The 27,719-nt window shown below is 42.1% G+C and overlaps 1 protein-coding gene across 4 annotated transcripts in view; it reads right to left on the reverse strand.

Annotated features, from left to right (window-relative positions):
• EMID1 (EMI domain containing 1) overlaps nt 1-27,719 on the reverse strand; it is a 143,334-nt gene that overhangs the window by 75,115 nt on the left and 40,500 nt on the right. For all 4 annotated transcript variants that reach the window (XM_073671864.1, XM_073671873.1, XM_073671880.1 and 1 more), the window contains exon 4: nt 13,189-13,278. In XM_073671864.1, coding sequence (XP_073527965.1) covers nt 13,189-13,278 — 90 coding nt within the window. The remainder of the gene's footprint in view (nt 1-13,188; nt 13,279-27,719) is intronic.

Here is a 27,719-nt window from a genome sequence, read left to right on the forward strand (position 1 = left end):
GACCGCATTCCACAGGTGGAATAGTCGGACATTTACATTCATATACAAATACTACCCCTTGGTTTGACCGCCCTGGGTCACGGACCGGGTCACCGCCACGGTGACTACAACCCCCAGTGTCTACCGACCCGGCTCCGGGTACCCCATGGCCCAGGGGGCGCGTCAACTTTGGCGTAGTCGGCAGGATTCGAAACCGACCCGTTATCATCGGGTATTGTGTGCCTAAAAGACTGTGTTTCCTACTGAACGTGGCACCCGCCCCAGAAGAACGGGCGCCATTATGTGCGTGATCAAAAACAACAATACAGAACCTCCCATCGTGGGCCGGGTCCCAGAATGGCGCCAAAAGCGCAACCAGCCCCCTGCAACTGTGGCCATACACATAGATGTGTCCATCCAGGTGGGGAAGACGCCCCCAGGTGTGACCGACAGCCAGCAGCAATGGGACCGCCCCAGAAAGGGGAGAGGAGGAAAGAAAACAGAGAGATAGGGGGTGGTCTCCAGCAGACCAGAGAGAACACCCCCGGCAGGCAAGATGGTAGGGAAGTGAGCGGAGTGAGCCTGAAACCCCAGTCCGCGGCCTGCAGCTAGACGAGACACCTCCTACCCTGACGGAGGTGATCTACAAACTGACCTTGGAGGATGCAGAGTTCCTCCAGGCGGAGATGCGTGAGCTCAGCCGGCGGGTAGGAGAGGCCGAGAGAAACGCCAATGCCAGCTGGAAGAGGGAAGTGCTGGAGAAGATAGGTGCGAGACGGCAGCCAGCAACGGAGAACACCAGCAGTGCCAGACCAGGACCAGGAGGCAGAGAGCAGCCAAGGAGCGGCCGCGGGAGCAGGTAGGAAGAGTTTCCCTGTCCCGGGCGCAGACCGCACTGACCTGCTCCTGGGCCCTCTGGTGGCGCCTCCATACCCGGGCACGCACGCTCCAAGCTTACCTCCAGGCCCAGAATCCATCACGGCACCGAGCGCCTCCACCGCCGACCAGCTCCGCAATCCCCAGGCGGAATCGCCCTACCACCTGACCAGCTCCGCCGACCAGCTCCGCAATCCCCAGGCGGACTTCCCGCATCATCCGGATGCCAGCTCAGCTAACCTGCTCCTGGGCCCGTTACCGGAACCGCCTACCCCCGCATCTGGGTGGGACTCCAGGGCCTCTGCCCTCGACTGGTCCACCAGGAATGAAGGCCAGCAGAGAGCCCCCCTGGCTCCCACACCTGCACCCCCGATGGCCTGAGCGGAGGGAGAGGAATTTCGGTGGGACAACCAGGAGGGGGACCTCATCCGTTTCCCGCAGGAGACGCAGGCCCAGGCCCTCCGAAGGGAAGAGTACTGCAGGAGGGAGCTCCTGCAGATGGAGAAAGAGTGGTATGACCGGCAGGTGAAATGGGAACGTATGGAGGCCCGAAATATGGCGGCCAAGACTCGGGTCCGCCAGGAAAGACCAACCACCCCAAGTCCCCGTCTGGAGGGGATCATAGTCAAATTTGACTTAGACGCCGGGTGGGGCTTCATCTGGGAGCCACAGACCGATAGAGATGTCTTCGTCAACCGGTGGGACATGGAACCCCACTTCCAGCAGGGGCACCCCGGACGGGACCTCTATCCTGGTGACTACGTCACTTTCACCTGTCATAAGGGAGAGCGCGGGTGGTATGCCCTCCACGTCCACAAGGTGGCGAGAGAAGGAAAAGACCTACCCCTGCAGTACCCGGCTAAGCCAGTCGGTAAGAATGAGAAGTTTCCCCGGCTGGAACCCCACTATTGAATAAGTCTCTACAGAAACTGTAAATAAGTTACCTGTAAGGGTGCAGGAAACTTTGCAAGTTTGACCGGTTTTGTGTCTGTTTAATTAGTTACCCGTGTGGGTATAGAGACAATAGGGAAGAGGACGGTGATCTCCCGAAAAACTTTCCTTGTAAATAATTGCACTTATTAAAGTGCCCCCTATTGGTTTTATATTAATACAACCTATGACCTCAGAACAAAAACCCGTTGGAGGTGGCCGAAGACGTGGTCCAACACCTGGAACATCTATGCCCTGCAGCCACCCCAGGGCCTACGTTGAGGGTTTGGGACGGGTCCCTCATGTTCGTGTTTGCAAATTTGCACTTTATATAAAAATGGACACCTGGTTGCAAAGTGCACTGTGACCAGTTGATAAAAGTGTTACATGAAGAATGTTTATGAAGAAAAATGTTTTATATGTGACAAATGTGTTTATGCAAGTGAAAAGAGTTTTATAATGTCTTATATATGTGAAGAAAGTATTATAATATTTTTTTGAAAAGAGAAAACGTAACCAGTAACGTTAAAGAAAAAGAACCTCCCATAAAGGGAAGAAGAAATGTTGTGTTTATAACCTTCTATGCGAATGCATTCTAAAAAGTTGCATGTGTTTAAAATAGTCTTTTACTCCGTTCCAGCCCGCGGATGTTCTGTGTTTTACCAGGGGGGTGTGTGGCGCCCCTGAGGGTTCGGTCGCCACAGAGGTATTGCATCTCACCCAGAAGTGTAGTATCTCACTCTCAGGTAAGGAAGGAGTATGGCTCAGGACCTTAACACTACATTCACTACATCACATTTCCGGTAGACAGGGCGAGATTGCTCCTACGGGAGAGCACAGTCCCTGATCCCTGGCTGGAGTGGGGAGGAACCACCTAGAGAGGGGGAACGAGGAGAGAAGGGACCCAAGGGGTACGGGCCATGCAGCAAGCCACCCGTACGCCCGCCGCTACTAGAAAGTAGGGGGTCAGGCCAGATAAAGGGAACCGGTCCCTCAACTAGCACGGAGCTACAAGGCCCAACTAGGAAACCGGAGGCTGCAGCACTTCAAGTACCGCAGGCCACAAGTCCACACCAGTACACTAAGAAGGTAGCCACATAGGACCCAGGGGACGGAACACACGTCGCCCGCCAAGGCCCGAGGATACCGGATAGAAGTGTCACTGGGTGTGAGGTGCAGGGAGAAGGCCAGAGAAAGGACAAACAGAAGGGGGTCCTGCTAAATGTTCCGGAGTTACCTGGGGGTCGGCTGAACCTCTCACTGAGTAAACACAGGACGACGTGGGAAGTTGTGATCTACAGTGATGACTTGGAATGAGACAACTGTGAGTAAAGGACCTGAGACTGCATCCCATTGACTCAGTGTTTATTACTGACTCGCTGCACTACAACCACCATCATCCACCTACACTGCCCTGAGGCTGCACTCTTCCTGTGGGGAGTTATACCACCCTCGCTGCTATACCACCGGCTTCAGAGGACTGTTCCGCAGCGGCGGTTCCTATTGACTGCATTCCACAGGTGGCGTAGTCGGACATTTACATTCATATACAAATACTACCCCTTGGTTTGACCGCCCTGGGTCACGGACCGGGTCACCGCCACGGTGACTACAACCCCCAGCGTCTACCGGCCCGGCTCCGGATACCCCACGGCCCAGGGGGCGCGTCACTTGCGCAGAACATTATTCAGTTGTACAGTTCAGCCTTCATATTTAGACACCTTTAGCTTGTAGGTTTTACATACAGTCATGGCCAAAAGTGTTGGCACCCCTGAAACTGTTCCAGAAAATGAAGTATTTCTCCCAGAAAATTATTGCAATGACAAGTTTTCTTATACATATGTTCATTTCCCTTGTGTGTATTGAAACAACACAAAAAAAACTGAAAAAAAATGCAACTTGGACATAATTTCACATAAAACCCCAAAAATGGGACAGTCAAAATTGTTAGCACCCTCAACTTAATACTTGCTTGCACACCCTTTGCAATAAATAACTGCAATCAATCGTTTGTTATAACCATCAACAAGCTTCTTACACCTCTCAACTAGAATTTTGGACCACTCTTCTTTTGCAAACTGCTCCAGGTCTCTCATATTTGAAGGGTGCCTTCTCCCAACTTTAAGATCTCTCCACAGGTGTTCCATTGGATTTAGATCCGGACTCATTGCTGGCCACTTCAGAACTCTCCAGTGCTTTGTTTCAATCCATTTCTGGGTGCTTCTTGAAGTATGTTTGGGGTCATTGTCCTGCTGGAAAACCCATGACCTAGGACGCAAACCCAGCTTTCTGATACTCGGCACTACATTGCGACCCAAAATCCTTTGGTAATCTTCAGATTTCATGATGCCTTCCACACAGTCAAGGCACCAAAACAACCCCAAAACATCTTTGAACCTCCACCACATTTGAATATAGGTACTGTGTTCATTTCTAATTCCATTTTCAGTAAACAGTAGAATGATGTGCTTTAACAAAAAACTCTACCTTGGTCTCATCTGTCCACAAAAAGCTTTCCCAGAAGGATTTGGCATACTCGCGTACATTTTGGCAAACTGCAGTCTAGCTTTTTTATGTCTCTGTCAGCAGTGAGGGTCCTCCTGGGTCTCCTACCACAGTGTTTCATTTAATTCAAATGTTGACGCATAGTTCACGCTGACACTGATGAGCCCTGAGCATGCAGGACAGTTTGAATTTCTTTGGAACTTGATTGGGGTTGCTTATCCACCATCCGGACTATCCTGCGCTGCAACCTTTCATCAGTTTGTCTCTGCCGTCAACATCCAAGGAGATTAGCTACAGTGCCATGGGTTGTAAACTTCTTAATTATGTTGCGCAACGGGGACAAAAGAACATCAAGATCTCTGGAGATGAACTTGTAACCTTGAGATTGTTGATATTGTTGGTATTCAAGTACTCAGACCGTTCTATTCTCCTCTTCCTGTTCTCTATGCTTAGTGTGGCACACACAGATACACAATGCAACGATTGAGTCAACTTCTCCCCTTTTTATCTGGTTTCAGGTATGATTTTCATATTTCTCACACCTGTTACTTACCACAGGTGAGTTTGAACAAGCTTCACATGCTTGAAACAAACTTGTTTACCCACAATTTTGGAAAGGTGCCCACAATTTTGTCTGGCCTATTTTTGGGGGTTTTGTGTGAAATTATGTCCAATTTGCCTTTTTTCTCTGTTTTTTTTTGTGTTCTTCCAATACACAGAAAGTAAATAAACATGTGTATAACAAAACATATGTAATTGCAATAATTTTCTAAGAAAAATACTTCATTTACTGGAACAATTTCAATGGTGCCAACACTTTCGGCTATGACTGTAGGTCTTTAAATTAGGTATTTCGTAAAGGAAATCTGAAATATCATTGCAATCATATAAATGTCATAAAAAATGTGTACTCAATATGTATACTGTTTCTATAATGTTGGAAAAAATCTGAAAACATAGGCATTTTGGAAGTAAAGCAGTGGTTGCACATATACTACAATGTGTGCACACTTATTAGTATTAGTATTTTGACCATATCATTATTTTTATGCAGATAAGTCCAAGCTCTATAAACTTGAATGCTTATTGGATGAAGCAGATCAAGTGATGTGTATTTCTGTAATTAGGGGGGTGCGGTCTAAGGATATCAACATCCTTTATCAAGGTATGAAGCATTATAAGGCAGATTGTTTCCTCAGGCAAAATGGGACAAAAAGAAGAAGAATCAAATGAGAATCACCAAGAATCCATTATCCTCCAGTGCTGCCATATTCCAGAACTGCAACCTCCCTGGAGTGCCCAGAAGTACAAGGTGTTCAGTGCTTAGAGACATGGTCAAGTTAGGGAGGCTGAAACCTGACCACCACTGAGCAAGACACAGAAGTTGAAAAATCAAGACTCGGGCAACAAATATCTAAAGACAGATTTTACAAAAGTTTTATGGACTGATGAGATGAGAGTTACTCTCGACAGCCCAGACCTCCACTTCGACTCAGACCCCAGCAAGGTGGGGTATTGCTATGGACTGGTATTATTAAAAATGAGCTAGTTGACCTTTTCGTGTTGAAGATGGACCCAGAATCAACCAATGAACCTACTGGCAGTTTTTAGAAGACACTTTCTTCAAGTAGTGTTACAGGAAAAAGTCAGTATCTTTGAAGAAAACCATGAATTTTATGCAGGACAATGCTTCATCGCATGCATCGATAGTACTCCACTGCTGGGCTAGCCAGTAAAGGCCTTACAGATGAAAGAATAAAGAAACGGCCCCTTCCTCATCTGACCTAAACCCTATTGAGAACTTGTGGACCTTTCTTAAATGGGAGATTTCAGTGAAAGAAAACAGTACACCTCTCTAAACAGTGTCTGGGAGGCTGTAGTTGGTACTGCCTAAAAAATTGATTGTCAACAGATTAAGAAACTAACAGACTCCATGCATGGAAGGGTTATCGAAAAGAAGGGTGGCTATTTTTGTACATTTTGAGTTGTTTGGTTATTATTCTCACTTTAACAGATGAAAATAAACTATTAGGAAAGTTTACATCTTTAATTTAGTTACATAATAATTCTGCATACAAATATTCTCCTGAGAAAGACAAAACCTCACTTTTACTTTCTTAAATATTAATGTTTTTGGTTTATTGGATTGAGCAACAACACTGTAGTTGCTCAATAATAAAGTTACATATACAGTGAAGGAAATAATTATTTGATCCCTTGCTGTTTTTGTATATTTGCCCACTGACAAAAACATGAACAGTTTATAATTTTAAGGGTAGGTTCATTTTAACATAGAGAGATAGAATATCCCCCAAAAAAAATCAAAAAAATCACATTGTGTAAATTAGATAAATGTATTTGCATTTTGCAGTGAGAAATAAGTATTTGATCCCTCTGGTAAACAACACTTAATAGTTGGTGGCAAAACCCTTGTTGGCAAGCACAGCAGTCAGACGTTTTTTGTAGTTGATGACGAGGTCATCACGTCAGCACGTCAGGAGGAATTTTGGTTCACTCCTCTTTGAAGATCATCTCTAAATCATTAAGATTTTGAGGCCGTCGCTTGGCAACTCGGAGCTTCAACTTCCTCCATAAGTTTTCTATGGGATTAAGGTCTAGACACTGGCTAGGCCACTCCATGACCTTACTGTGCTTCTTTTTGAGCCACTCCTTTGTTGCCTTGGCTGTATGTTTTGTGTCATTGTCTTGCTGGAAGACCCAGCCATAACCTATTTTCAATGTCCTAGTGGAGGGAAGAATGTTGTCACTCAGGATTTTACGGTATATGGCTCCATCCATTCTCCCATTGATGCGATGAAGTAGTCCTGTGCCCTTAGCAGAGAAACACCCCCAAAACATAATGTTTCCACCTCCATGCTTGACAGTGGGGACGGTGTTCTTTGGGTCATAGGCAGCATTTCTCTTCCTCCAAACATGGCGAGTTGAGTTAATGCCAAAGAGCTCAATTTTTGTCTCATCTGACCACAGCACCTTCTCCCAATAACTCACAGAATTATCCAGGTGTTCATTGGCAAACTTCAGACATGTGCCTTCTTGAGCAGGGGGACCTTGCGGGCACTGCAGGATTTTAAACCTTTAAGGCGTAATGTGTTACCAATGGTTTTCTTGGTGTCTGTGGTCCCAGCTGCCTTGAGATCATTAACAAGTTCCCCCTGTGTAGTTTTAGGCTGATCTATCACCTTCCTCATGATCAAGGATACCCCACGAGGTGAGATTTTGCATTGTGCCCCAGATCAATGTTGATTGACAGTCATTTTGTATTTCTTCCATTTTCTTACTATTGCACCAACAGTTGTCTCCTTCTCACCCAGCGTCTTACTTATGGTTTTGTAACTCATTCCAGCTTTGTGCAGGTCTATGATCTTGTCCCTGGCATCCTTAGAAAGCTCTTTGGTCTTGTCCATGTTGTAAAGGTTAGAGTCTGACTGATTAATTGAGTCTGTGGACAGGAGTCTTTTATACAGGTGACTATGTAAGAGAGCTGTCTTTAATGCAGGTAACGAGTTGATTAGGAGCGTCTAACTGGTCTGTAGGAGCCATAACTCATAATGGTTTGTAGGAGATCAAATACTTATTTCTCACTGCAAAATGCAAATAAATTTATCTAATTTATACAATGTGATTTTCTTGTTTTTTTTGGGATATTCTACCTCTCAATGTTAAAATTAACCTACCCTTAAAATTATAGACTGTTCATGTCTTTGTCAGTAGGCAAACTTACAAAAACAGCAAGGAATCAAATAATTATTTCCTTCACTGTATATATACACACAGCGGGAGAAATCAGTATTGAACACGTCACCAATTCTCTAACTAAATATATTTCTAAAGGTGCTATTGACATGAAATTCTCACCAGATGTCGGTAACAACCCATCCAATCCACACAGGCAAAGAAATCCATAGATGTCCATAAATTAAGTTATGTGTAATAATGAGAAATTACACAAGGAAAAAGTATTGAACACGCTTACGGAAATTTAATTAATACTTCGTTCAAAAGCCTTTGTTGGTGATGACCGCTTCAAGACACCTACTGTATGGAGAAACTAGTTGCATGCATTGCTCTAGTGTGATTTTGGCCCATTCTTCCATCTAAACACTCTTCAAATCCTGAAGATTCCTTGGGCTCCTTCTATGAACTCTGAGCTTTAGTTCCTTCCATAAATTTTCTATTGGATTCAGGTCAGGTGATTGGCTGGTTCATTCTAACAGCTTTATTTTCTTTCTCTAAAACCAATTGAGAGTTTCCTTGGCTCTGTGTTTGTGATCATTGTCTTGCTGAAATGTCCACCCTCGTTTCATCTTCATCATCCTGGTAGATGGCAGCAGATTTTTATTAAGAATGTCTTGGTACATTTGTCCATTCATCCTTGCTTCAATTATTTGAAGTTTGCCAGTAACATATGCTGAAAAACAGCCACACACCATGATATTCCCACCTCCAAACTTCACTATTGGTGTGGTGTTTTTGGGGTGATATACAGTGCCTTGTGGCCTTCACACATGTTGTGTATTATGGCATCCAAAGAGTTCCATTTTGGTCTCACCTATCCAGACTATTCTCCCAGTATTTCACAGGCTTGTCTAAATGAACATGCTTTTTGTTCAGCAGTGCAGTCTTGCATGGTGAGTGTGCATAGAGGCCATGGAGGTTGAGTGCATTACTTATAGTTTTCTTTGAAACAACTTTACCTGATGATTCCAAGTCTTTCTGTAGCTCTCCACAGGTGGTCATTGGCTCTTGAGCAACTCTTCTGATAATTCTTTTCACTCCTCTGTCTGAAATCTTGTGGGAGCACCTGGTCGTGGCCGGTTTATGATGAATTTATGTTCTTTCCACTTCTGGATTATAGCCCCAACAGTGTGGTTGGGGCTAGGTGTCCGTTATGGACCCCGAATTTTACCGTTCAGGTTCACCCATCCCTAATCATGAGATGTTTCTTGTGTGGCACCATGGTAATGAGACACCTTTTTATAGGCCATCAGTTGAACCAGCTGACATTATTTTTCACTAAATGGCAGGATTGCTTTCTAATTACTGATAGACTTCAGACTGTGTCATGAGTTTCCATGGCTTTTTGCATCTCTTTCTTCATGTGTTCAATACTTTTTCCCTGTTTCATTTCTCATTATTACACATAACTTAATTTATGGACATCTATGGTTGATTTATTTCTTTGCCTGTGTGGATTGGATGGGTTGTTATTGACATCTGGTGAGAATTTCATGTCAATAGCACCTTTAGAAATATATTTACTTAGAAAATTGGTGACATGTCCAATACTGCACCCACTGTGTGTATGTGTATGTATGTATATATATATATATATATATATATATATATATATATATATATATATACACAGTACAGACCAAAAGTTTGGACACACCTTCTCATTTAAAGATTTTTCTGTATTTTCATGACTATGAAAATTGTACATTCACACTGAAGGCATCACAACTATGAATTAACACATGTGGAATTATATACTTAACAAAAAAGTGTGAAACAACTGAAAATATGTCTTATATTCTAGGTTCTTCAAAGTAGCCACCTCTTGCTTTGATGACTGCTTTGCACACTCTTGATGAGCTTCAAGAGGTAGTCACCGGAAATGGTCTTCCAACAATCTTGAAGGAGTTCCCAGAGATGCTTAGCACTTGTTGGCCCTTTTGCCTTCACTCTGCGGTCCAGCTCACCCCAAACCATATCGATTGGATTCAGGTCTGGTGACTGTGGAGGCCAGGTCATCTGGAGTAGCACCCCATCACTCTCCTTCTTGGTCAAATAGCACTTACACAGCCCGGAGGTGTGTTTGGGGTCATTGTCCTGTTGAAAAATAAATGATGGTTTAACTAAATGCAAACCGGATGGAATAGCATGCCGCTGCAAGATGCTGTGGTAGCCATGCTGGTTCAGTATGCCTTCAATATTGAATAAATCCCCAACAGTGTCACCAGCAAAGCACCCCCACACCATCACACCTCCTCCTCCATGCTTCACGGTGGGAACCAGGCATGTAGAGTCCATCCGTTCACCTTTTCTGCGTCACACAAAGACACGGTGGTTGGAACCAACGATCTCAAATTTGGACTCATCAGACCAAAGCACAGATTTCCACTGGTCTAATGTCCATTTCTTGTGTTCTTTAGCCCAAACAAGTCTCTTCTGCTTGTTGCCTGTCCTTAGCAGTGGTTTCCTAGCAGCTATTTTACCATGAAGGCCTGCTGCACAAAGTCTCCTATTAACAGTTGTTGAAGAGATGTGTCTGCTGCTAGAACTCTGTGTGGCATTGACCTGGTCTCTAATCTGAGCTGCTGTTAACCTGCGATTTCTGAGGCTGGTGACTCGGATAAACTTATCCTCAGAAGCAGAGGTGACTCTTGGTCTTCCTTTCCTGGGGTGGTCCTCATGTGAGCCAGTTTCTTTGTAGCGCTTGATGGTTTTTGCAACTGCACTTGGGGACACATTCAAAGTTTGCCCAATTTTTCGGACTGACTGACCTTCATTTCTTAAAGTAATGATGGCCACTCGTTTTTCTTTACTTAGCTGCTTTTTTCTTGCCATAATACAAATTCTAACAGTCTATTCAGTAGGACTATCAGCTGTGTATCCACCAGACTTTTGCACAACACAACTGATGCTCCCAACCCCATTTATAAGGCAAGAAATCCCACTTATTAAACCTGACAGGGCACACCTGTGAAGTGAAAACCATTTCCGGTGACTACATCTTGAAGCTCATCAAGAGAATGTCAAGAGTGTGCAAAGCAGTCATCAAAGCAAAAGGTGGCTACTTTGAAGAACCTAGAATATAAGACACATTTTTAGTTGTTTCACACTTTTTTGTTAAGTATATAATTCCACATGTGTTAATTCATAGTTTTGATGCCTTCAGTGTGAATGTACAATTTTCATAGTCATGAAAATACAGAAAAATCTTTAAATGAGAAGGTGTGTCCAAACTTTTGGTCTATACTGTATATACACATGAGTATGTCAGCATTGTTAAAGTAGAAGTCACCTGACACATGCAGTAAATGTGTGCATTGTATATATTTGGATATGTCAGGGGGGAAAAAAGAAAAAAAGTAAACAATGTTTTACTTCCTCTTCCACAAATTCTTACGTTTTCAGACTTTTTTTTCAACTTTATGGATCACATGTTCCTTGAACAAAGCCGTGAATAAAATGCAGGGTTCCAATAATTTCAGCGTGTGTTCTTGCTTTCTCGATCCGCACATAATACCAGAGCTCCATCGTATTATAACAGATGTTTTTAATTCAATCTTTCTCGTCCTCGTTCCTCCGCTTCTTTCTCATACCCCTCCCTTCTCGCTCATGCAATCACTGCTTCCAGCCCGCCTTGCCATCCGTTCTGTCTGCAGTCATTTCTCATCCCTGACCTATTCTCCTATTCTGTCCCTGCTTTCCAGCCTGTTTAGTTTTACTAACGTTGTTTTCCTCCATTCATTTATCACTCCTCTGCTGTTATTCACTCCTTTATTGCTGTACATTGTGCACAATATATACCTTCTTTTTTTTCAGCGCGATGGCTGAATTATTGTGCCCTTTACAGGAATCTTCCCATTACTAATTTGCCAGTGTTCTATACATTTCACTCTTCTTTTGCCATCCTATAATCATCTCATTTCCTGGCCACATTTCAGCCGTTGCTCCGGCAACAAGTGGATCGCGCTGTGCAGCACCCGCCCTCCCCACTCCAACCCCTAGAAGGTTATGGGTAAGAGCCAAAGCCAGCCCTATTATACATTGTGATGTCATCACGTCTCGGGCAGGAACCTAAAGAGCCACCTAAACCATTTACAGCACAGATTTTGCCTTTGTTCTCTTTGGCTAGCCCCAGGCAATAGGCAAAATTGAAGTATAAAGAGTTCAGCTATGAAGGGCCATGTTGGAAGTGGCTCTGAATGGGTTAAGTAGCTTTCCCTGAAGCCCGCTGATTCTCTCACAGCTGCCCACTCTGTCCCAGCTGGCTTGGCAGAGTTTGTCAACTCTGCTTTTAACCCCATCTGACCTCAAGAACAGTCTGGAAAACAGGAAGGTTAAAAGCAGGACAGACTTCTGTGACCCATAATGAGCATCAGAAAATAGTAGACCGTAGGCACCATGCCATGCCATGTCATACATACAATGAATCCTGCCAGTTATAATCCTGCGGTTGGATCTATTTATTGGAGTCGATCAGCCCCAATATTTGTGTTTCATTTCATACTTTTTTTTGGTTGCTGTTCTCATTTTTTCTATTTTAACAAGACATGCTAATGATTATTCCAGGCAAAGTAGCAAGCAGTGGCATACATAGCGCAGAGGAGTGCAAGTTGCAATAATCAAGACAGTACACCCCAATAGTTTTTGGTCTATGCTACATCCCACTCAGTGGCGGACACAAACGAAAGAGGACCCCTGTGAAAGAACAGTATTTGGGTCCTTCTTTGTGTCTGGGACAGAAGCTGCTTGCTGATTTGAAGGTAGAAGTGGGCCGCTTACCTTTTGGGCTCCTTACCTCTTGGCCCCCTTACCTCTTGGCCCCCTTACCTCTTGGGCCCCTTACCTCTTGGGCCCCTTACCTCTTGCGCCCCTTACCTCTTGGCCCCTTACCTCTTGCTACACAGGTTGCACCAATGACCTATACGCCCTTGATCCCACTATTCTGGAACAGGACTGCTGGGGCTTCATGCCCTCTGCACCCTACCCTACCCCACTCCTGTCTCTTGTAGAAAAGATTGGACATTAGCATCTTGCCACTTCCCTCCTTTGTTTCTCAATGTTGCTATTAATATTGGAACCTGTTTTTTTTTATTTTAGTATCCTTTACATTAGTTACGTTGTTACATTCCATGCGTTCGTTACCTGAGAAGCTAGCTCCTTCTCTAGGAGGCATTTTACGAACGACCGTACTGGTGCGTGAAGCCTCTTGTACCTCAGCCAAGGATGTAAGACCTATAAAATAATAAAAATACATTTTATATAGAGCAGTTGAGTTTACTACTTCCTACCTACACTTGGTAGAATCTGTATAATTACTTTGTTGTGTATAACATTGTTATTATGTTAGGTACACACAAGTTTAGCCTGCTTTTCTAAAAGCTTTAATGGTTGTTACTTGCTGTGCGCCTCTTCAACTGCTTCAATATCATATTTATAAGCGAAACTGCCACTTAATACATTAGGAACATGAATTACTCTGCAGTAGATCAGTTCCCACCCAACAAGTATATCAACACTTCCATAATTGCAAGATGAGGTTGCATGCTTAGTTCATACAGTGTGGGGGTAATTTTATATAGTTAATGTCTAGTAATGGTTTTACATGCCTGTGGTTATAATTCATTCAAAAATGTAAAGGAGTAGGAAGCATCTAAGCAGACATTAGTGGGGCCAGGGCTAAGATTGCAAGTGGTCACGCAATCATCATTGTAAAGCATAAAGACGAGCTTGTGGCCATTAAAAGCTACATTGTAATATACAGTGTTACAAAAGTATTCTATGTAAAGTACTAAATACTCAGCATTACCAATATAGAACCATTGTTTTGTCCAGGGAGCTCGAAATATTGTTTAAAGTCATGGTGTAATTTTTAAGATTGGCCATTATGGTGCTATGGTTTTGCCATCCTGGACTCGATACTTGTTTTCCTCCTCCATCATCTTTTTTTGGGCCTTAGGCCAATTCCTCACCCTCTTTTTTTTTCATTCAAATCAATGCAGTTCATCTGTCCATCTGTAGAGGGGAGTATTGTACAGGTTGCCTCCACTAAATAGCAAAGGGGATAGCTCCAAGCAGGGCTGAGTCCACTCTCTAACTGCCTCATGGCAACTGCATGTGCTGCCCCTTTGTCATATAGACTCTAGAATAGAGCTTGAGCAAAGTTTGCGTTTACAACATGACTTCCCTTCAAGACGGGAGCAAGAGCAACACACAAATAACTTTTTATACTAAAGTATATACAGTAACGTGCCAAAGTATTAGACAGATGTGAAAAAAATGCTGCAAAGTAAGAATCATTTTGAAAATAGAAGTGTTATTAGTTTTTTTTCATCAATTAACAAAATGCAACTGCAAAATGCAAAGTGAGTGAGCAAAAGAGAAATCTAAATCAAATCAACATTTGCCTTCAAAACAGCATCTAAGCATCAATTCTGCTAAGTGCACTTGCACACAGCTTTTGAAGGAACTCGGCAAGGAGATTGTTCTAAACATCTTGGAGAACTAACCATAGATCTTCTGTGGATGTAGGCCTGCACAAATCCTTCTGTCTCTTCATGCAATCCTACTCAGACTTGATGATGCGGAGATCAGAGTTCACCACTGTTAGGACTCCTTGTTCTTCTTTACACTTCTTTACACAAGCCTACGTCCACATAAGATCTGTGGTTGGTTCTCCAAGATGATTGTAACAACCTCCCTTCCGAGTTTCTTCAAAAACTATGAGCAAGTCTACCAAGAAGGATTGGTGCTTTGATGCTGTTTTATAGTCAACGGGTGGTCACACCAAATATTGGTTTGATTTAGATTTCTCTTTTATCCATTCACTTTACATGCAACCTTAACGATAAAATCTAACACAACTGGTGCCATAAGACACAAAACTCTTCCCATATGAGACTATAGAATCCCTTTGGCATTTTTGTAGGACTTTTGAGCAAATTATGATGGGAGGCCCAGACATATTGGAGGTCTAATACGGAGTTACAGTGGTGGCCAAAAGTATTGGCACCCCTGCAATTCTGTCAGATAATACTCAGTTTCTTCCTGAAAATGATTGCAATCACAAATTCTTTGGTATTATTATCTTCATTTAATTTGTCTTCAATGAAAAAACACAAAAAGAATTGTCCTAAAGCCAAATTGGATATAATTCCACACCAAACCTAAAAAAGGGGGTGGACAAAAGTATTGGCACTGTTTGAAAAATCATGTGATGCTTCTCTAATTCGTGTAATTAACAGCACCTGTAACTTACCTGTGGCACCTAACAGGTGTTGGCAATAACTAAATCACACTTGCAGCCAGTTAACATGGATTAAAGTTGACTCAACCTCTGTCCTGTGTCCTTGTGTGTACCACATTGTGCATGGAGAAAAGAAAGAAGACCAAAGAACTGTCTGAGGACTTGAGAAACCAAATTGTGAGGAAGCATGAGCAATCTCAAGGCTACAAGTCCATCTCCAAAGACCTGAATGTTCCTGTGTCTTCCGTGCGCAGTGTCATCAAGAAGTTTAAAGCCCATGGCACTGTGGCTAACCTCCCTAGATGTGGATGAAAAAGAAAAATTGACGAGAGATTTCAAAGCAAGATTGTGCGGATGGTGGATAAAGAACCTCGACTAACATCCAAACAAGTTCAAGCTGCCCTGGAGTCCGAGGGTACAACAGTGTCAACCCGTACTATCCGTCGGCGTCTGAATGAAAAGGGACTGTATGGTAGGATACCCAGGAAGACCCCACTTCTTACCCTGAGACATAAAAAAGCTGGGCTGGAGTTTGCCAAAACTTACCTGAGAAAGCCTAAAACGTTTTGGAAGAATGTTCTCTGGTCAGATGAGACAAAAGTAGTGCTTTTTGGGAAAAAGCATCAACATAGAGTGTACAGGAAAAAAAAGAGGCATTCAAAGAAAAGAACACGGTCCCTACAGTCAAACATGGCGGAGGTTCCCTGATGTTTTGGGGTTGCTTTGCTGCCTCTGGCACTGGACTGCTTGACCGTGTGCATGGCATTATGAAGTCTGAAGACTACCAACAAATTTTGCAGCATAATGTAGGGCCTAGTGTGAGAAAGCTGGGTCTCCCTCAGAGGTCATGGGTCTTCCAGCAGGACAATGACCCAAAACACACTTCCAAAAGCACTATAAAATGGTTTGAGAGAAAGCACTGGAGACTTCTAAGGTGGCCAGCAATGAGTCCAGACCTGAATCCCATAGAACACCTGTGGAGAGATCTCAAAATGGCAGTTTGGAGAAGGCACCCTTCAAATATCAGGGACCTGGAGCAGTTTGCCAAAGAAGAATGATCTACAATTCCAGCAGAGCATTGTAAGAAACTCATTGATGGTTACCGGAAGCGGTTGTTCGCAGTTATTTTGGCTAAAGGTTGTGCAACCAAGTATTAGGCTGAGGGTGCCAATACTTTTGTCTGGCCCATTTTTGGAGTTTTGTGTGAAATGATCAATGATTTGATTTTTGCTTCATTCTCTTTTGTGTTTTTTCCTTGCAAGTAAATTAAATGAAGATAATAATACCAAAGAATTTGTGATTGCAATCATTTTCAGGAAGAAACTGAGTATTATCTGACAGAATTGCAGGGGTGCCAATACTTTTGGCCACCACTGTAAACTTAGGATTGGAACAACTAATGAAATTCATTTACAGTTATTAAAGTTATCTGACATCAGAATGAGCTGCCCTATACTATGCAAGGTAGGGCAATATGTAAGCGTAGTCATCTCTCCTTTTAGCCAAAATTGAAAGAAAAACCATTGTGACATTTAATTAATGTGCAACTTTGATAGTCCTCTCAATAATGACCTTATGAACTCTTGTCCTCCATATTCGAAACAGTGAAGAAACCCATATATTGTGCATATATTATTTAACAAAATATAATTCAACAACAAGAGGGTTGGGGTAAATTGGAGCTCATGAATATTAAGGACTATGCAGCACCATGCAGACTAGCTCATTACTGAGACCACTAGCAGAGCTAGCATGGCAATTGTAAAAAAAAATCTTGTCATTACCTGATATCTGATTACCTAAATATATAAATTTACAGATGTATGAACATATAGTGACAAGTGTTAAGACTAGACCTAAGGGAATGGGAAGATTCCTTGTTAGTGCATACCAACGCAATCCTGCATATATTGTATGCTGACCCTTAGTGTTACTGGGAGACGGGTACAAATCTACCTAATCCCTGTGAAACACACAAAACCCTCAGTAATCTTCTACTATATGGCATAATCCTTTGCAGGAGATTTAATGCTGTTCCATATGCATATATGGGCTTACCTCCTCCTTCTTGCAAGACTCATGTGAAAAGCAGTACTCTACAGCCAACTTGGATGGTTTATGTTAGTCACATGTTTTCCATTTTCTGCATTGGTGTTTCCTATTAGAATTTCCTTGCCCTCAAGGCTGTAAAGACTGCTGTAAAACATGACTCAAAGGAATATGTACTAGAATGGCTGGTTTTGAATATGTAGTAAGTGAAATAAGTATTGAACACATCACCAATTTTCTAAGTAAATATATTTCAGACGGTGCTATTGACATGAAATTCTCACCAGATGTCGGCAATAACCCATCCGATCCGCACAGGCAAAGAAGTCATGGTAAATGGCAGCAGATTTTCTAACAGAATGTCTTGGTACATTTGTCCATGCATCCTTCCTTTAATTATATGAAGTTTGCCAGTGCCTTATGCTGAAAAACAGCCGCACACCATGATGTTCCCACCTCCAAACTTCACTGTTGGTATGGTGTTTTTGGGGTGATATGCAGTGCCCTTTGGTCTTCAAATGTATTGCGTATTATCATGTCATCCAAAGAGTTCAATTTTGTTCTCATCTGACCAGACTATATTCTTCCAGTATTTTGCAAGCTTGTCTAAATGTTGTTGAGAAAACTATAAACGCACTTGAACATGCTTTTTTTCAGCAATGTAGTCCTGTGTAGTGAGTGTGCATAGAGGCCATGGAGGTTAAGTGCATTACTTATAGTTTTCTTTGAAACAATTGTATATGCTGCTTCCAGTTCTTTCTGTCGCTCTCCACAGGTGCTCTTTGGCTCTTGGACAACACTTCTGATAATTCTTTTCACTCCTCTGTCTGAAATCTTGTGGGGAGCACCTGGTCGTGGCCGGTTTATGGTGAAATGATGTTCTTTCCAACTCCAGATTATGGCCCCAACAGTGCTCAATAGAACCTTCAGTAGTTTAGAAATTCTTCTGTAACCAATGGCATCAATATGCTTTGCAACAATAACATTGCGAAGGTCTTGAGACAGCTCACTGATTCTATCCATCATGAGATGTTTCTTGTGCCGCACATTGGTAACGAGACATTATATATCATAATCAGCCATTCTATTCTATATAGATAGATAAATATTTTTTTTTTCAAATTTAAAGTTTATTTGAAGAAGATATTTTTAACAAACAATAAACAATAGATATGGCAACATTGTAGCATATAATATAACCATGAATCTCAAAAAAGAGTAAATGTGCTAAAGTGAATAACGTGAATATTACGGTTAGCCATTATTAGTTAGATACTATGCACTACAGGGTGGGCCATTTATATGGATACACCTAAATTAAATGGGAATGGTTGGTGATATCAACTTCCTGTTTGTGGCACATTAGTATATGGGAGAGGGAAAACTTTTCCAGATGGGTGGTGACCAAGGCGACCATTTTGAAGTTGGCCATTTTGGATCCAACTTTATTTTTTTCAATGGGAAGAGGGTCATGTGACACATCAAACGTATTGAGAATTTCATAAGAAAAACACTGGTGTGCTTGGTTTTAATGTAACTTTATTCTTTCATGAGTTTTTTACAAGTTTATGACTACTTATAAAATGTGTTCAAAGTGCTGCCCATTGTGTTGGATTGTCAATGCAACCCTCTTCTCCCACTCTTGATACATTGATAGCAACACCGCAGAAGAAATGCTAGCACAGGCTTCCAGTATCTGTTGTTTCAGATGCTGCACATCTTGCATCTTGATGGTATGGTGTGGTATATGGGGTACAAAGATAGTGGGGCCATTCTTCATCAATGGAAACCTCAATACCACTGGATATCTGAAATTGCTACATGATGATGTGTTGCCCTCTTTATGCACTGAAGATGGCGCGTTCCCTGAGTTTTTCCAACAAGATGGTGCACCACCACATTATGGGTGTCAGGTCCGAGCATTCCTACATGAACAGTTTCCTGGAAAGTGGATTGGTCGTTGAGGGCCAGTTGAATGGCCACCAAGGTCTCCCGATCTGACCCCCTTAGACTTTTATCTTTGGGGTCATCTGAAGGCAATTGTCTATGCTGTGAAGATACAAGATGAGCAGCATCTGAAACAACGAATACTGGAAGTCTGTGCTAGCATTTCTTCTGCGGTGTTGCTATCAGTGTGTCAAGAGTGGGAGAAGAGGGTTGCATTGACAATCCAACACAACGGGCAGCACTTTAAAACACATTTCATAAGTGGTCATAAACTTGTAAAACAACTCATGAAAGAATAAAGTTATGTTAAAACCAAGCACAACATTGTTTTTCTTATGAAATTCTCAATACGTTTGATGTGTCACATGACCCTCTTCCCATTGAAAAAAATAAAGTTGGATCCAAAATGGCCAACTTCAGAATGGCCGCCATGGTCACCACCCATCTGGAAAAGTTTTCCCCCTCCCATATACTAATGTGCCACAAACAGGAAGTTGATATCATCAACCATTCCCATTTAATTTAGGTGTATCCATATAAATGGCCCATCCTGTAGATACTAGACATTAATACTCTATCAACACTGAGCCTCGTATAACTATGAAAGTAGTTTTTAACTTAAAGAACAGTCTAGTAGACTATGTGTAACGAGAAGGAATATAGCGACCTCTAAAAGGAAAAAAAAAAATAAAAAAAGGGGGAAGAGGAAATGAAGGAAAAGGGTAGACCACAAAGACAAAGATGGAATGGTACGGGCCACAAATGAAGGCAGACCTCCAAGAGAGACAACTGTCGTAAGGTGCAACCAGCTCAGTGAAAATATATTATTGTTAATAATACTAGTTTCCAATGGATCTTTATAAGGGTGAGGCCAAGAAAGAGTCCCAATGGAACCATCTAGATAAATATTTTTAAAGAGAGGAAATTTCTATAAATTTAGACAGAGGAGGACAATGAGTCAATGCTATTTCAAGTAAAAAATATAGTTTATTTCATAATAGATAAAATTGATCATTATACACAATGTAAGAAAAAAGAAAAAGATAGGGAGGGCAGAAAGAGTATCAAAAATATTACAAAGTAGAAGCAAAAGCCAGAAAAGGGGTCTGTTTGTGCCAACCACTACTCAAGTGAGCATAGTGCTATGCATGACCATATAAAGGGCAGAGGTACAGTAAATCAAATTCCCTATCAGGTATACAAAGAGAGGGCAGTATGATGCAACCATGCACTCAATATCACAACAGTGTGTACTGGCATCTATCACTAGTAGCCCACTCACAGTATGAAACCATATAGGGATGAAATAACTGTATAAGTGTATACATAAAATAAGTACCCATGGTCCAAAGCGGTGGCAGTCCAGACTCCCAATCCCCAACGTGCGTTTCGCTATAATAGCTTCCTCGGGGGCATGCAAATCGGGAGTCTGGACTGCCAGCTATGGTCATGCATAGCACTATGCTCACTTGAGTAGTGTGGTTGGCACAACCAGACCCCTTTTCTGGGTTTTGCTTTTACTTTGTAATATTTTTGATACTTTTTCTGCCCTCCCTCTCTTTTTCTTTTTTCTTACATTGTGTATAATGATCAATTTTATCTATTATGAAATAAACTATATTTTTTACTTGAAATAGCATTGACTCATTGTCCTCCTCTGTCTAAATGTATTTAGAGTCGCTAAAACTATATGGGCCTTACATAAATTATAAAATGTCATTTTGGATATCTCTCTAAATTTGTAGCCACAAAACAGCAGAAGAAACATTTGTAGAGTGTAATAATAAAAATCTAATATTAAGGAATTGTTGTTTTTGGCATTGCCTTATATGTAAATGTAGGTTCAGTAATGACAAATTGATTAAAGCCTAAATCTATTTAAGGCTAGGGCTGAATGTTCACTGTATCTGGGTAACTTTAAGGCTGTGTGCCCACTATGCGTTTTTAAGCAATTCCGCTGCAGAAACGCTTAAAAAACGCTTGGTAGAAGGCCTGCCATGTTCCCCAATGATAATCCGATGGTTTGGAGAAGACGATACTCTCCTCCGGACCCGGGTACCATAGTACCTGTAAAAAATTAAATAAAATAAAATATAAATATTATACTTACCTTCTGATGGCACCCCCTGTCCTTAGCGATGCGTCTCGGCTTGCCGGCAACTCGCGATGGTCTGAAAAGGACCTGCCGTGACGTCATTTAGTCATGTGATGGGTCATGCGACCGCTGACCGCTGACGTCGGCAGGTCCTTTAGTCTACTGCGAGCTACCGGCAAGCCGAGACACATCGCATAAAGACACCGGCGGCCATCGGAAGGTAAGTATACATTTATTTTTTTATTTTTTACCATTCTTTACGGTCACACTATATAAAATCCATGCCGTTTGCATGGATTTATATAGTGTGACCAAGTTGTCAAGCACTTTTCAAGTGATGCTAAAAACTTCCGCTTGTCCCTGGCAGGAAAAACGCATGTACAATCCGCATGTGCAATCCGCATGTACAATCCGCATGCGTTTTTTCTGCCAGGGAGATGCAGAAACGCTCAGGAAAAATCCGGAGCATTTCTGCATCATGGGCACATAACCTAAAACTGATAAATTGCAACTATTGATAGAGAATGTGGTCACATTGTGACACACAAAAGTTACCATAAACGCAACAAGACAGTCACCAGAAATCCAAACTTTCTGAATTTCAATTAGATCACAGGGTGTTGTCACCCTTGAAATTGTTCCAGAAAGTTAAGTATTTCTCCCAGAAAATTATTTCAATTTCACATGTTTATTTCCTTTGTTTCTATTGAAAAACACAAAAAAAAAAACAGAAAAAAAGGCAAATTGGTCATAACTTCACTCAAACCCCCAAAAATGGTGTAGACAAAATTGTTGGCACCTTTCCAAAATTTTGGGTAAATAATTTTGTTTCAAGCATGTGATGTTCATTCAAACTCACCTGTGGCAAGTAACAGATGTGGGCAATATGAAAATCACACCTGAAACCAGATAAAAAGGGGAGAAGTTGACTCAATCTTTGCATTGTGCACCTGTGTGTGCCACACTAAGCATAGAGAACAGAAAGAGGAGAAGAAAACTGTCTGAAGACTTGAGAACCAAAATTGTTGAAAAATGTCAACAATCTCAAGGTTACAAGTCCATCTCCAGATATCTTGATGTTCCTTTGTCCACAGTGCGCAACATAATCAAGAAATTTACAACCCATGGCACTGTAGCTAATCTCCCTGGATGTTGACGGCAGAGAAAAATTTATAAAAGGTTGCAACGCAGGATAGTCCGGATGGTGGATAAGCAGCTCCAATCAAGTTCCAAAGAAATTCAAGCTGTCCTGCAGGTTCAGGGTACATCAGTGTCAACACAAACTATCCATCGACATTTTAATGGAATGAAATGCTATGGCAGGAGACCCAGGGTGACCCCCACTGCTGAGACAGAGACATAAAGAAGTTAGACTGCAGTTTGCCAAAATGTACGTGAATAGGCCAGAATCCTTCTTGGATAGCGTCTTGTGGACAGAAGAGACCAAGATAGAATTTTTTCTTAAAGCACATCATTCTACTGTTTACCGAAAACGGAATGAGGCCTACAAAGAAAAGACCACAGTACCCACCGTTAAATTTGGTGGAGGTTCAAAGATGTTTTGGGGTTGTTTTGCTGCCTCTGGCATTGGGTGCCTTGACTATGTGCAAGGTATCATGAAATCTGAAGATTACCAAAGGATTTTGGGTCGCAATGTACAGCCCAGTGTCAGAAAGCTGGGTTTGTGTCCTAGTTCTTGGGTCTTCCAGCAGAACAATGATTACAAATATACTTCAAGAAGCACCCATAAATGAATAGAAACAAAGCACTGGAGAGTTCTGAAGAGGCCAGCAATGAGTCCGGATCTAAATCTCATTGAACACCTGTGGAGAGATCATAAAATTATTGTTGGGAGAAGGCACCCTTCAAATATGAGAGACCTGGAGCAGTTTGCAAAAGAAGAGTGGTCCAAAATTCCAGTTGAGAAGTGTAAGAAGCTTGTTGATGGTTATAGGAAGCGTTTGATTGCAGTTATTTATTCCAAAGGGTGTATAACCAAATATTAAGTTGAGGGTGCCAACAATTTTGTCCTCCATTTTTGGGGTCTTGTGTGAAATTATGTCCAATTTGCCTTTTTTTCAGTTTTTTTGTGTTGTTGCAATACACACAAAGGAAATAAATGTGTATAATAAAACGTGTAATTGCAATAATTTTCTGGGAGAAATGCTTCTTTTTATGGAACGATTTCAAGGGTGCCAACAGTTTCGGCCATGACTGTAGGTTACACTGCATATTGTGCAGGGTCAATACCCCTGTGTGCCTGAGAGAAGCTGCAGCACATAGTCTATGGTCGTCCTGAGTAACGGTTCCCCCAGAATTCAAAAGAATTCATGTAACCTGTCTCGCCCCTACCTGAACCTAGTGGCGTGCGTGTAACATCGTCTTACAAAGTTGGGAGGTATACAAGTAGAATTTTGCAAATATCGCCGACTGTCATGGTGGCATCAGGATCTGTGGAATCTCTAGGTGCTGGCACTCTTCCTTGTAACATCACTAATTGCTGTAATCACTGCAGGGAGAATCGGGCATCGACACAAAGACTTGTAGCTCCTAGACGGGTTACCAAGAGTTAAATCTCTGCTGGGCTGGGTTGTTAATACTCCTTGGTCACATTCTGTGGGAGAACCAATCATATCTTCTCTTCCCCTATATATTTGTGCTGGACTATTCAGGTAGTGGCAGCTATAGCTTGTCTAAACCTGGTCTGGAGAGGTGGAGATATCCAGGCATTTCTGGTTGTTGCTTTGTGATAGTTATGTGCTGTTTTTGGTGAAAACCTTTTCCTTCTCCTTTGGTGTTGTATGTAGTTTCTTTGCCTCATTGGCTTCTTACTCTTATTCCCTAATGTTTATTCAGTGTGAGTTTTGTGTGACTGAGCTTCTGTTTTTCCATCTTTCTTTTTTTGTATTAACCCTTTCACTTCTGCCCCTTTTTACCTGGGTGGGGGAGGGGATCAGATTAGTTCAGTGCAGGAGAATAGCGAGGTTCAAACCCCAGGCATCCCCATCATCAGGGGTAATCTGGAGGACAGGGATAGCCTATGGTCCCTTTAGCTTGAGGGACAAAACTAGAGCCCACAGTCCTTGCTTACAGTCACAACGTGACAGTCATAGTGCAGTGTCCAAAGTAGTTCTGGTACACTGGAACAAATCTACTGCCACACAACAACTGTTTCACTCAGCAGCCGTAGACCGGAGACTGGGATACCACAAATGTTAAAGACGTTGTCTACTTCAGGAGAAGCCCTGCTTAATCAATTCAGGGACCCATAGAAAATATAAAATAAAAAATAGAAATAATGAATAAATAAAGAATAGAAGAATAAAAACAATGCATACTCATGTCTCGCAGCATTGCCATTCCAGCAATGTCTGTGTTGCTGTTTCTGGTGGGTGACATGACATTACAGTGTCACGTGACCGCTGCAGCCAATCAGCCACCGCTGACCCTTTAAAAGACTTTGTGTCTTGTCTGTGCTTCTTCTCTGCCCAGAAAGAAGACTCTAAAGGCAGCAGTGTCCTCCAAATTATACTGATGTGGCTGTTTACTATGCAGAATCCACACACCTCTTACAAATATACTGCATATATGGCCGTGCCATGTACAATGCATTTGTGCTTATTTGGTTCTTCATAACACTGTCAATGTTTATTAAATGTAAAAAACTATTTTTATTTTAATGAGCGAGTGGGGGAAGTTGCTGTTTGTCATATATCATGCCATCTTTCCTGCACCCTTCACCCGCTGTTCCCTTCAGGAGATGCTAGTGTTGTATATTGTGCTATGTTAGGAAACTGTGAGATCCAGCACGAAGGGCACAGGTCACAGGGACTGAAATAATCTTAGATCTGCTGTAGATTTACATCTTCCTTCTGTCACAGCCAGGAAGAGACACAGCTGTTTTGCCAAACTGTACAACGCCAAAAAAATGCACCGTATGATGGAGTGTAAGGTCTCTCCCACCTCTAGGATTCAATCGTGATTGTTTGGAGCAAATCAATGTAAATACAGAAAGCTTAGTAACATTAAAGTGCTCTAGAATTTTCTAACATATCAATATGGTTGCATATTAAAATTATTTTATTAGACAGTACATCAGTTTTAAATCTACAGTAGGTACATTTTGAATCTTCTTAATCTCATTTTGCTCAATATACTAGATTATCTTCATCACTACAGAACCACTCAACACCTAGGGTTCAGTAGTCCACTCTGCCCACTGTCAAGTGTTATCACGGCCAACGGGCTAAACTGGATGGAGCTAAAATGGAGCTTAAAATAAAATTTGGAATCCACTGTGACCATGCTCACTAGCAAGTGTGTCCAAGGCATTAAACACCACATCAAATGTTTTTGATGAACCCTCCTCTGTCCTTCCTCCGCTCCTTCAGTCCTTGATCTGCTGGTGACCTGCCCTTAGTTTTCCACTTCCCCCTTCACTTTTCTCTGCCACCATCCACTATGATAACTACTGCACCAGTAATCCAACTTATGTGCACTGTATAGTTGACATATACTGTAGGTCATTTCTATGTTGACCACATGAAAATGTAATACACAAACTGTATTTGAAAGCTGAAAATATTACTGCTACTAATCTAAGTTCCTTGCCTCTAGTCTTATACATACCAGACGCTGTCTTCAATTTTTATCAGCACTGCTTCGGTTGGTCTTCAGCAGTTTGTGACCTTCTGGATCGCTTCAGTGTTTCCTGGAGCAATTCGGAAGTCACAAGTCAATGTAAGTCTACAAGAGCCAGAATGAAGTTCTCACAGACTAACATTGAGAACCGTCCAATAAGTCAGAAGTTGCGATCACAAGATGGCGACGCAGGATTGGAGTGGCGCTGAGAACAAAAGAAGACAGCAGCTGGTAATTATGAAACTAAGTGCAGGGAACTTAGATAAATGGCACCATTCCAGCGCTGTAATAAAAAAACTGACATGATGCTTTAAAATGAAGACCATTTGCTTCCAAGTGACACTTATACATGGCATAGGAGCTAAGGTATGTGAGAAACATTCTGGCTTTAATCGCACCTGTCGTTATTTGTGATTTGAATGCAGAACTATAATGTGGGTAGTTATAATGAGATACTTGACAGTGCTATGAAGGAACAACCCTTCCACATGAATGTGTTAACTGATACAGTTGTGCTCAAAAGTTTACATACCCCGGCAGAATTTTTCCTTTCTTGGCCTTGTTTCAGAGAATATGAATGATAACAAAAAACTTTTTCTCCACTTATGGTTATTGGCTGGGTGAAGCCATTTATTGTCAAACTACTGTTTTTCTCTTTTTAAATCTTAATGACAACCAAAAACATCCAAATGACCCTGATCAAAAGTTCACATAACCTGGTGATTTTGGCCTGATAACATGGACAGAATTTGACACAAATGGGTTTGAATGGCTACTAAAGGTAAAATCCTCACCTGTGACCAGTTTGCTGGTAATCAGTGTGTGTGAATAAAAGCTGAGTGAGTTTCTGGGATCCAGACAGACTCTTGCATCTTTGATCCAGTCACTGACATTTCTGGATTGTGAGTCATGGGGAAAGCAAAAGAATTGTCAATGGATCTACGGGAAAAGGTAGTTGAACTGTATAACACAGGAAAGGGATACAAAAAAATACCCAAGGAATTGATAATGCCAGTCAGCAGCGTTCAAACTGTGATTGACAAATAGAAAATCAGGGGCTCGGTAAAAACCAAACCATGGTCAGGTAGACCAACAAAAATTTTGGCCACAACTGCCAGGAAAATTTTTCGGGATGCAAAGAAAAACCCACAAATAACATCAGCTGAAATTCAGGACTCTCTGAAAATTAGCGGTGTGACTGTTTCAAGATGCACAATAAGGAGGCACTTGAAGAAAAATGGGCTGCATGGTCGAGTCGCCAGAAGAAAGCCATTACTGCGCTAATGTCACAAAGTATCTCGCCTACAATACGCCAAACAGCACAGAGACAAGCCTCAAAACTTCTGGTACAAGGTAATTTGGAGTGATGAGACCAAAATTAAATTTTTTGGCCACAACCATAAACGTTAAATTTGGAGAGAGGTCAACAAGGCCTATGATGAAAGGAACACCATTCCTACAGTAAAGCACGGAGGTGGATCGCTGATGTTTTGGGGATGTGTGAGCTACAAAGGCACAGGAAAGATGAATACAGCACGTTATCAGCAAATACTGGAGGCAAATTTGCACTCATCGACCCGGAAGCTGCGCATGGGACGTACTTGGACGGTCCAACATGACAACGATCCAAAACACAAGGCCAAGTTGGCCTGTCACTGGCTATAGCAGAACAAAGTGAAGGTTCTGGAGTGGTCATCT

The sequence above is a fragment of the Phyllobates terribilis genome, unplaced genomic scaffold (assembly GCF_046119375.1).
Source record: "Phyllobates terribilis strain yellow unplaced genomic scaffold, ASM4611937v1 Scaffold_1__5_contigs__length_1240528914, whole genome shotgun sequence".
Lineage (NCBI taxonomy): Eukaryota > Metazoa > Chordata > Amphibia > Anura > Dendrobatidae > Phyllobates > Phyllobates terribilis.